Genomic DNA, 12500 nt, shown 5'->3' on the forward strand with positions numbered 1-12500 from the left:
ATCAAGCTATTCATGTGCAATTTGTAGATCGCATCAGGCAAGAAACACGAGTACATTTCCAAGAGGTAAAAATCAACAACCATCATTTTCTTTCCAACTCTCTCTGCGAACAGAAATTCAGTAACTGTTATTCATAATGAATAACAATTGCTCTTTTTCTCTTACTGACGTTTTTCCTCTCCCTGTTCGGCTGCCTAACACATCACTTTAATCGCCTTAGTGAGGGGAGGATAAACAACAAAACGCAATTATACACTCGTACATTCGACTCTACCTTAGAGGGTTAAACACCTGCCAACGGCCATTCAAAATACGCACAGCATGCAGTCCTCCTCGAGAGACATACACAAAAACAAGTCAGCTAAGGCGAAAAAATAACTTTTCTCCTACTAAAGCTATTCACCTTTTCTCGAGTAAATGAAATGCGGTATGGTAGTCCCGTAGAATTATTTTTAAAATTTGCCGCCTTCGAGATAAAATTTTTCCATTTTCCTTACTGGCTATCTTTGACTCTCCATTACTCCCTGCAATGTTTCTTTCTCTGCTAATGACAAGATCATCATTATCACTTTCACATCACTAACATAACTCTTAATCATAACAGCCTTTATCACTTGCTTATCATTAGCGTGACACAGGCTTCTCCGTAAGCAAAGAGTTTGTGCTGGCATAAAGCCAGCTTGTTCTCATTCAAACAATTATTGTCTGAATTATTGTAAGCTGATGATAAGCTACCTCTACTCGTTCTTATAAAATATATAAACGAACTTTGGGCACATAATAATAATAATAATAATAATAATAATAATAATAATAATAATAATAATAATAATAATAATAATCTCTGAATTTCTTGAATATGGAGAAATATATTTGCTTTCAGGTTTCTTATTGTTATTATACACAAACTTATTCTTTTTCTATGTACCTTGAATATTTATCTTTCGAATAACAGTCAAGGGTGCGTGGTTCTTGGATGGGCTGTGGGGATCAGCATCCTTGTAGCAAGGCGGAGAGATTTCTCTGCTGTAAATAACACCGACCAATTAGGAATTCTGGGCAGTTTGCCCTTATTTTGCGAGGGCCAAAATCACTATAGTTGTTATTCTTTTCAGTTTCTCTAGGAATAATTGCTGTATAAATCAGGTTTCCTGCTATTTGTAAAGTTTGTTTGAATGCTAAAAACCAAATGTTAGTTTAAGAGACTTAAAAGAAGGGAGAATTCATTGATGTTCCTTCTGAATGGGATTTTTGGAAGGGTAACTCATGTCCTGGCTCCGACAGCTAAGGGTACAAAAAGGAAACTCTTTTCTGACGAAGTAACCTGGATGTAACTACTGTTTAAGAGAATCCATTAAGAAAATATATTCACAGAGTTTTTTGATGGATTTCTGCATGAAATTATCAGTTTAATACGTACCATAAAGCTGAGAGGAAAAACACAATATGAAGGTTGTTCTTATAATCACTCCCCATTCATTCTCTCTCTCTCTCTCTCTCTCAGGCAGCCAGTAAGTCACTACTAATCAAATAATCAACAAAATGTAACATAAGTTGCCTTAATTCTGTTCTTACAACAAAAGTTGCCTAAATTCTGTTCTTACATCCCTTTCCCCTCATCCCTTTCCCTCCTCTCTCTCTCTCTCTCTCTCTCTCTCTCTCTCTCTCTCTCTCTCTCTCTCTCTCTCAGGCAACGTGTAATTTACTAATCAAATATCGACAGAATGTAACAAAAGTTGCCTAAATTCTGTTCTTTCATCCCTTCCCCACAATCTCTCTCTCTCTCTCTCTCTCTCTCTCTCTCTCTCTCTCTCCCAGGCAGCCAGTCGGTAATTTCCTCTAAGACAAATATTATGTATCCCAAAGGTCCCATGAGCTAAAGTATATGACGTCCATGGACAAATAGTCAGCGTTCTTGGAGAATAAATGTGAGGGGTCTTCACCCCCGAAGGCAATTGCTCTATTCACTTGGAGGACATTTCCCTCCCTAAATATAAAGGATAATATATGTGCCTTGATAGTCGCCGCTGACGTGGCAATGCCCTGAGTCGTTTATTCTGCAAAGCCGCTCCCCAAGGAGCCTCTTCTTATTGATAACTTCGGGTGGATGAGGTTCTATCTCATATATATACATAAGATTTTCCGTTTCGTATCAAAGAGCCGGATGTGAAACCTGAGGTTCTTTGAAGGTTTAAAGGAATATGATATATTCTTTCATGGCTCTAAACAACTTCGGTATATTCTTTCGTGATTCTGAAAAACTTCTTTAGTACTGACGAAGGTAAAATTCCCGGTAGGCAAGAGAAGACTATATTTGCTTACAAAATTAGGATATGCAATGTAAGAGGGAGAAATGTGAAAAAAAAATACTTTTTTCGCGACGAGAAACCGGAATGGGAGTGAAATGGAAGGCATAAGGGAAAAAGCTGTCAAAAAGGGGAAAGCAAAAACAGAGTAATCCTAAGGAGGAATCATGCGCACCGAACTTAATTTCATAGTTAATAGGAAATGGTCTAAATTATAATGACCTCTCTTGGGGCAAGAGAAAATCATCATTTCACGTATTTTCTTCTAAAGCATGAGGGAAAACAAGGGACTTTACTGACGTGGGCGTAGGACAGTATTCCAATAACAGTATAGTAAGAGATAAATGAACATGCGGCATTCATGCCAATATTTATATAGATATTTCTACAGATAATGGAGGAGGAATTTTTGGTTTTACAAGAGAGTAACTGTTGATTGGTGTACAGGTAGTAGCTGTTCTCGGTACCTCTGACGAATAGTCAACGATCAAAGACCAGCTGCAATACCGTAGGAAAATTGTACTTGATCAAAATTTAATCTGATTTTGGCTTAGATGCATTTTCTAAACTAATTACTTCGTCTCAGTTAATACTGTCTCCTGATAGGTTTTGCCCTAAAATAACCTTTCATCAAATTATATTTCACACTTGATAAACCATCACACGTATGAGGTTATTTTACCACAAGTGTTCTCGTAGGTCAAAGATCTCTGTTTTCTTAACTTTTTAATCGAATTACAAAGTTCCTTAATTTTAAATTGCACAACTTTCTCGGGGACTAATACTAACTAATTAATATTAACTGCTGATTCAAGTAGGCATAAACTTCCTAAGGTAAGCCACAGAAGAATATGCATTAAATTTTCATGGTCAGCGACAAAAGTACCTTTCGTTTCATATTAATTACTTAACGTCGTAAAAATAAGACAATAATTTCATTTTTGTCAAAATTTCTATTATGACTCAAAATTATGTAGCACTATGCGGACATGAGGTAAAAGTAGTGCCGAAAAGTCGCACAAGCAAATATTTGATGTCTAGATATCTTTATTTTGCTTCGGACTGGGAAACATCTCGCCATTTCGTAAAATTATTTCTCGTTTTAATACAAATGCTTATCTCTGAGTTAACGAATGAAGAGTCCAATGAACTATTGTGGGAGTGTCACTCAAAAAAGTAACTGTGCTTCACTCGTGATTTAAATTCAGAGAACATCACTAAGCAGCGCAAAAGAATAGTGGAGTAAATTCTCGCTGAAAATCCTGGGAGTCAATGGCTGCACGTCTTCGCGTGATCGTAAACGCCATTGTGTTTCGTTAAGCACATAATTATGACAAACCTGACCAAGTGTGAAACATAGTTGCCAGCAAATTGGCCATCGATACATTTGTTCCGAATTAGTTTACGAGTTCTGTGTGAGGTTTGTCCGATAACGTAAAATGTGGTTTTCAATTATAGAGACTCTCTCAATACTTTCAATACTCTATTTACGGCACACCTTGGGTGCTCTACAACAACATGTTGTTAATCCGGCTCTTCCATATAATAAGTTCAGTAACCTGGATACGTAGCAAATGGTGTCCCTTAACATAAGCTTTGCGTCCGTATCGTGAAATGCAGCCAGTCATCTGAATTTCTTCTGCTTGCCATAACCGCCCCCAAAACACGCCCGTCAAACAATGGCCCACCCCAAAAACGGCAGTCAAATGAATTGCCAGTATTCCTATTTCTTTATACCAATCTACTGGAATATATTTTTCATGAAAATAATGAAAGCTATAACTTTTGTACACTCTGTGCTGTTTTGAAAGTAAATGCTAACTATGAAAAGAATAACAAATAAAAGTTTTTAGGTACTTTGTGCAAACGCACACAAACGCGGGTAGTGACATAATTTTATTAAAGCTTCGCTGGCGGAGGCAACTAATCACTCTAATTTTTTCATTATTTGATCACAGTAGCCGTGGGATAATTCTGTCTCACAAACATCAAATTGTGAACACAGCATCCCTCTGGAGTTTATTCCTCCTCTAAGAGAGCTGAAGATATTTCCTGTTCAAATTTATCGGTAACAGATCAATATGCGTTTGTTTCTTCACAACCTACGTCAATATTCCCTTTGTATTATTCAGTTTCCGCTCTTCCCGCTGCGGCGCTGATGTTTTCGTTGACCTTATCAGAGATTTTCATGATTGCTTTCTGTCTGAACTTTTCCGAACGTTTTTCGATCTCTAATCTTCGTCAACTTGCCAGTTGACGAAGTCACGATTCCTTTTCATTTTATATTCGTTTGTATTTTCTATTGTTATTCGTGTTTCTTTCCTTTATTCCATGCAAGAATTTTTGCTATTTCTAATCAGCATCTATGTTCCAATTCCGTGCGTTTTTTTTTTCACCACGATAATGTAATTTCAAGACATCTGTCAATCTCTTCGAGGAGTTATTCACCCCCTCCTCTCTCTCTCTCTCTCTCTCTCTCTCTCTCTCTCTCTCTCTCTCTCTCTCTCTGCTTAAAACAATAATCTGTTATAATTTGCACAACAATAATCTGAGAGACTTGCTCTCTCTCTCTCTCTCTCTGCTTAAAACAATACGCTGTTATAACTTACATAAGAGACTTCTCTCTCTCTCTCTCTCTCTCTCTCTCTCTCTCTCTCTCTCTCTCTCTCTCTCTCTCTCTCTCTCTCTGCTTAAAACAGTACTCTGATATTACTTGAATAAGTGACTTACTTGCTCTCTCTCTCTCTCTCTCTGTGTTAAAACAGTACTCTGATATTACTTGAATAAGTGACTTACTTCTCTCTCTCTCTCTCTCTCTCTCTCTCTCTCTCTCTCTCTCTCTCTCTCTCTCTCTCTGTGTGTGTGTGTGTGTGTGTGTGTGCTTAAAACAATACTCTGATAAAACTTGCATAAGAGACTTGCTCTCTCTCTCTCTCTCTCTCTCTCTCTCTCTCTCTCTCTCTCTCTTGGATAAAAGGGACAGACAGCACAGCAATGCCTGGACAAACAGGACAGTCACCACAGTGATACCTGGAGAAAAGGGAGTCACCACAGTAATACCTGGATAAACGGGGCAATCACTACATTAATAACTGGATACAAGGGACAGTCAGTACTGTAATCCCTGGATAAACTATGCAGACAGCACAGTAATACCTGGATAAATGGGACAGTTAGTACAGTAATACCACCTGGATACAAGGGACAGTCACCACAGTAATACCTGGATAAATGGGACAGTCACCACAGTAATATCTGGATGGTGCGACAGTCACTACATTAATACCTGGATAAAGGGGACAGACAGAACAGTAATACCTGGATAAATGGGACAGTCACAACAGTAATACCTGGATAAATGGGACAGTCACCACAGCAATATCTGGCTAAAATGGACAGTGAGCACAGTAATACCTGGATAAAATGGACAGACAGTACAGTAATGCCTGGATAAATGGGACAGTCACCACAGTGACACCTGGATGAAAGGGACAGTCACCACAGTAATACCTGGATAAGTGGGACAGCCACCACAGTAATGTCCGGATAAATGGAACAGTCACCACAGTAATATCTGGATAAATGGAACAGTCACCACAGTAATATTTGGATAATATGGACAGTCACCACAGTAATACCTGGATAAAAGGGACAGTCACCACAGTAATGTCTGGATAAATGGGACAGTCACCACAGTAATTTTTAGATAAAAGGGACAATCAGCACAGTAATATCTGGATAAAAGGGTCAGTCACCTCAGTAATTCCTAGCTAAAAGGGACAGTCAGAGCAAGGAGGTGCAGGAAAGATTTTCTGCGTCTTTCAGTGTTTTTCCGGGCAGCGCCGGGCTGGTCAGTTAGTTTTTAATAAATTCGGAAGACTTGAAAATTTGATAAAATCTGGTTTCTTAAAGAATCCATAACTTTTTCAAGGCCATCTTACTTTAATTTGAGTGTAAAAGCTGTAGTAAAATTGAGAATAGTATTCAACAGAGAAACAGGCAGGAAATCTCCCAAGATATCGTCAGACTAATAATAATACCAATAACTTTCATTTTACTTGCTTATCATGAAAGATTTCATGAACTATTAAACTGAGTGACGAGTCTCAGAATTCTTCCCGCTAAACGTTTCAAGTATAAAATGATTCTCGGAATTATGAATCGAAAACTCAAAATGCATTCTGTTGAATTTCAAAATACATTCAAAATATTCCAAATACATATTGAATATTTCTTTTAAATATTTCAGCTTCATTGTTCTATGCAAAACGAGTTTCAGAACTCTGAATCGAAAACTCCAAATTTATTCACTGGAATCTTTTAAACGTTTCATCTTCATCGTCTGTGCACAACGAAGCCTGAGGCCTGTGGATCAAACAACTCAGAACACATTCTTTAGCACGTTTCGAGTTTGTAGTTCTATGCAGAGTGAGCCTCAGAGCTATGAAAACAAAAATACAAAATCCATTCTTTTAAACGTTTCCACAACGAGTACTTACGCAACACAGCCCGATGATCATCAAGATGCAAGTGAAAGGTCCAGCGAGGGAGAGGGTGAGCATCACCATTCTCAGGTACCCTACCACTGAAAAGAGAAGAGGCGGTGATTATTTATTCGCTTATTCAAGATGCTGGTTTTGATATTTACTGGTTTATTTTACCAATTCAAGAAGGTGGGTTTGACATTGAATAGCTTATTTTACTAATTCAAGAAGCTGGTCTTGATATTTACTGTTTATTTTTTTTCTGAATCACTAGTTCCTCGTTGGACGAGTCGGTAAAGTTCTCGGCTAGCACTCTGCTAGGCCCGAGTTCGAGTCTCCGGCCGGCCAATGAAGAATTAGAGGAATTTCTTTCTGGTGATAGAAATTCGTTTCTCGGTATAATGTGGCTCGGATTCCACAATAAGCTGTAGGTCCCGTTGCTAGGTAACCAATTGGTTCTTAGCCACGTAAAATAAGTCTAATCCTTCGGGCCAGCCCTCTTTAGGAGAGCTATTAATCAGCTCAGTGGTCTGGTTAAATTAATAATCTTAACTTTTTTGAACCACTGTACACTTTGATATTCTGCAGAAATGAATGATTGCCATAAACTGAATACATTCAGAGATGCTACTATTCATGGTCCCTTCGGACCCTGGCTGCAGCCACTCTCTGGCCTTTTACTTTATCTACATTCCCGTTTCCTTTCTTCATCCTTACTGTCCATCACCTCTAACTGCTACTTCTTTAGTGCAACTGTGGGGTTTTCTCCCAGTTCACCTTGAGATCCTTTTCCATCGTTTCGTTTATTTTCTGGATCTGTTTATCTTAATATTCAACCACTCCAACTCCCTTTTTCACTGTCTTCATCGCTGATTTGCCGAAAGTGCCCCAGTGCTTGGCTTGACAGACTAAATTTAATAAATCAAACTAGTTAAAGGAGCACAAATAAAAAGAGAGATAAAATGAGCCTCAATGAAAACATGAACATGTAAAAATAAACTCATTCAAGTAGATTACCAGAGGAAACAAGTTTTAAAAAAGTATTTTGATAATTAGAAGATGGTCTTCTAACGCAAATGGTGCTAGAAAATTTAAATCTACATACACATAGAGAGGATAACGTATGATGGTTTCTTTTATAGCAAGGGTTTTCTCACTATTGAACTACAGTAGGCACTAAGATCCTAGTCAACACATAATCACCATATGTGAAAAAATAATATATATAGATACAGAGTTGAACACTACTTCTTACCGTGGTTATAATGACTCTGATATTCATTGTAAAAGTTTCATTTTCCTTTTTATATTCAAGAAGGTAGGAAATTCATGTGTGAGAGCTGGTAATGAATGAGGCAATTATGCGAAGAGAATCCATATGCGCGTCTTAGGGGGCTATAACTTATAAGACAGTAAATTACATTTGACAGAACAGGTAGTTTAATTAGTTGGCAGTGCTGACAGGAGTCTCACCGTCTGAGACAGGGGTCTGGTCTAATTTCCTTGATATTAATCCATTTCCCAGAGAGAGAGAGAGAGAGAATCTGCAGTTTTCTGCCTATTCTCTTGCCCATGTAATGATTAACTAGCAAAGCATAAAAAAAAAGAAAAAGGACATTTTTCTATAAAGCACAGGATGATTTCCCATTTAGTTACTCCACTTCGTCTTATTTTTTCATCACTGTCGCTGCCACTGTCAAGTCATTATTGAAACCAATATGTATTTTTAGTTTTTGTCTGTCCGTCCGCTCTTTTTTGTGTCCGCCCTCAGATATCAAAACCTACTGAGGCTAGGGGGCTGCAAATTGGTATGTAGATCGTCCACCCTCCAATCATCACACATACCAAATTGCAGCCCTCCAGCCTCAGCAGTTTTTATTATTTTTAAGGTTAAATTTTGCCATACTCGTGCCTCTGGCAACGATATAGGATGGGCCACCACCGGGCCGTGGTTAAAGATTCATGGGTCGCGGCTCATACAGCATTATACCAAGATCACCGAAAGATATATCTATTTTCGGTGACCTTGATTGTACGCTGTAGCGGCTGTACAGAAAACTCGATTGCGCCGAAGAAACTTTGGCGCATTTTTATACTTATGTCTTTCTTCGGCGCATTTTTTATACGTATGTCTTTCTTCGGTGCATTTTTTATACTTATGTCTTTCGGCGCATTTTTAATACTTGTCTTTCTTCGGCGCATTTTTTATATGTATGTCTTTCTTCGGCGCATTTTTAATACTTGTCTTTCTTCGGCACATTTTTTGTACGTATGTCTTTCTTCGGTGCATTTTTTATACTTATGTCTTTCGGCGCATTTTTAATACTTGTCTTTCTTCGGCGCATTTTTTATATGTATGTCTTTCTTCGGCGCATTTTTTATACTTGTCTTTCTTCGGCGCATTTTTTATACGTATGTCTTTCTTCGGCGCATTTTTTATACTTCTCTTTCTTCGGCGCATTTTTTATACTTATCTTTCTTCGGCGCATTTTTTATACTTATCTTTCCTCGGCGCATTTTTTATACTTATCTTTCTTCGGCGCATTTTTTATACTTATCTTTCTTCGGCGCATTTTTTATACTTATCTTTCTTCGGCGCATTTTTAATACGTATGTCTTTCTTCGGTGCATTTTTTATACTTATGTCTTTCGGCGCATTTTTAATACTTGTCTTTCTTCGGCGCATTTTTTATACGTATGTCTTTCTTCGGTGCATTTTTTATACTTATGTCTTTCGGCGCATTTTTAATACTTGTCTTTCTTCGGCGCATTTTTAATACGTATGTCTTTCTTCGGTGCATTTTTATACTTATGTCTTTCGGCGCATTTTTAATACTTGTCTTTCTTCGGCGCATTTTTCTACGTATGTCTTTCTTCGGTGCATTTTTATACTTATGTCTTTCGGCGCATTTTTAATACTTGTCTTTCTTCGGCGCATTTTTAATACGTATGTCTTCCTTCGGTGCATTTTTTTATACTTATGTCTTTCGGCGCATTTTTAATACTTGTCTTTCTTCGGCGCATTTTTAATACGTATGTCTTTCTTCGGTGCATTTTTTATACTTATGTCTTTCGGCGCATTTTTAATACTTGTCTTTCTTCGGCGCATTTTTTATACGTATGTCTTTCTTCGGTGCATTTTTATACTTATGTCTTTCGGCGCATTTCTAATACTTGTCCTTCTTCGGCGCATTTTTTATACGTATGTCTTTCTTCGGTGCATTTTTTATACTTATGTCTTTCGGCGCATTTTTAATACTTGTCTTTCTTCGGCGCATTTTTTATATGTATGTCTTTCTTCGGCATTTTTATACTTGTCTTTCTTCATTTTTATACTTGTCTTTCTTCGGCGCATTTTTATACTTATCTTTCTTCGGCGCATTTTTATACTTATCTTTCTTCGGCGCATTTTATACTTATCTTTCTTCGGCGCATTTTTATACTTATCTTTCTTCGGCGCATTTTTATACTTATCTTTCTTCGGCGCATTTTTTATACTTATCTTTCTTCGGCGCATTTTTTATACTTATCTTTCTTCGGCGCATTTTTTATACTTATCTTTCTTCGGCGCATTTTTTATACTTATCTTTCTTCGGCGCATTTTTTATACTTATCTTTCTTCGGCGCATTTTTTATACGTATGCCTTGCCTGACAGTGACCCTGCAACCGGAAAATGCAGCCGCATGAAAGTCAAACCGATCGTCATATGGCGATTAAACTGTTCTTTTGTATTAATGCTGTCAGGCTGAAGTAAGAAACAGGTGTTAAGTACGGTGTGTGTGTGTGTGTGTGTGTGTGTTTGGGAGTGGGGGGGGGAATTGGTGGAGGGAGACGAAGGTCGGCTGCTCATGTAGTGCTACGTATGACGCTATACCCTAGGTTAAGTTAGGCTAGGTTATGGTAGTTAAGGTCAGGATGTGTCCTTTGAGTTGCCATTGTATTTTAGGTAAAATTTCCGTTTTTTTTTTTTAAACATGAAGAATATATACTACCCAACGGTTTTCTTGCTTTTTGGGTGTAATTCGCTGCTGTTTTGACACTTTCCACTCGCTTTTGTTTTTGCTCAGACAGAAGTAAATTCGTATCTTACTCACTGTGGCCTCCAATGATCGTTAGACGCATGAGCAAGGAATCATGAAGATGAATGGTTTGCCCCTACAACAATTCTCTTAAAAAAACAAAACACAAGATGAGAAGACGTAAAAACCGCATTATTAATTTTTGGGGGGGCTAGAAATTAATTTTTCAGATATCAGCCCCAAAAAATGTATAAGTAACCAGTAATATTGCAATGACATGCATACTACCCGAAGCTCTGAAAGCCTGACAACCATATAGATACTTCATACTATGCAAGTATGAGACCTTGTTTCCAAATTTAACTCACAAGACTGCCATAAATATTCTAAGGGTCTGGACACGATAAAACTCCAAAATCTGCGAATAATAACAGAGTACATGTTAAAAACAGACAAGTTTATACGCCTCCAAAATAGCCATTCAAAATCCACGCCCTTTCCCGGACAGAGTAATGAGGCCTGTTACACACGCAAGTCTGGTTCCTCACTCATTACTAAAATGGTGCACGGTATCTGCTTCTGTTATAGCAATCAGTAGTTACATGCATACACACACACAAATATATATATATATACATGCATATACACACACACACACATATATATATATATATATATATATATATATATATATATATATATATATATATATATATGTATATATATATATATATTCCGACATTAAAGTATAAATGGCACCACGTAGATTTAGCTTACTTTGTCTAACCTCTCTTTTTAATGTACATAAAGTAAACATAAATACGTCGAGAGTAGAAGTACAGTGGTCTCTCTCTTTATTTTCTTCTCTCACACTCTCTGTCTCCCTCTGTATATATATGTATATATATATATATATATATATATATATATATATATATAGAGAGAGAGAGAGAGAGAGAGAGAGAGAGAGAGATACATTATATATATATATATATATATATATATATATATAGAGAGAGAGAGAGAGAGAGAGAGAGAGAGAGAGAGAGAGAGAGAGAGAGAGAAAGCACTCTACTTTTATTCTCGGCGTATTTACATTAATTCTGTGTAACTCGATAAAAAGGATAGAGTGAAAGAAAACTAAATCTGCGTGGTACCATTTATACTTAGACACAGAAGTTTTCCCGCCAGGCAAGTTTTTCTGCAAGCAACGACACCATTTAGGGAAAAAGAAAAGAAAAATAAAATACGGTCGACAATGTCGTCTGGGACTTTTTTTCCTCCCTTGCTTAGTCAGGCTTTCACCGTAGGGCACAAAATAGTCCAGATACCACTCCGATTCCAGTTCTTCTCGGAAATGGAAGGATAAGCAACTTAAGGATACCATTACAGTATCAAAAAAAAAAAAATCAAAGGCCATTAAGTGATTCCGCAATTCTGCCATTTTTGTGTTAGAGAGAGAGAGAGAGAGAGAGAGAGAGAGAGAAGTGTCAGGGGATTCAAAAAGGAAGAATTGAACTATCTTTTTGTAGTTTTGTTATTTTCTTTTAGCTGAGTCGAACATAGTTCCTCTTACGGTGCTCCAGGGACTTCTAGCTATTAGCTACGGTTCTGAAAAACTGACGATGTTGGAGATTCGTGTTTCTTGTAGAAGAAGAGGCAAACGAACGTTCTCAAGCTATAGAAGAAG

General features: G+C 37.4%; 2 protein-coding genes across 2 annotated transcripts in view; one reads left to right on the forward strand and one right to left on the reverse strand.

The window, feature by feature from the left end:
• The window catches only part of LOC136843828 (sodium-dependent noradrenaline transporter-like), a 294066-nt gene that overhangs the window by 136253 nt on the left and 145313 nt on the right, over window positions 1-12500 (forward strand). The window lies entirely within an intron of this gene.
• The window catches only part of LOC136843827 (uncharacterized), a 169929-nt gene that overhangs the window by 61666 nt on the left and 95763 nt on the right, over window positions 1-12500 (reverse strand). The window contains exon 3 of the mRNA XM_067112620.1: window positions 6806-6891. Within this exon, the coding sequence (XP_066968721.1) occupies window positions 6806-6874 (69 nt within the window). The 5' untranslated portion in view covers window positions 6875-6891. The remainder of the gene's footprint in view (window positions 1-6805; window positions 6892-12500) is intronic.

The sequence above is a fragment of the Macrobrachium rosenbergii genome, chromosome 12 (assembly GCF_040412425.1).
Source record: "Macrobrachium rosenbergii isolate ZJJX-2024 chromosome 12, ASM4041242v1, whole genome shotgun sequence".
Classification (NCBI taxonomy): Eukaryota; Metazoa; Arthropoda; class Malacostraca; order Decapoda; family Palaemonidae; genus Macrobrachium; species Macrobrachium rosenbergii.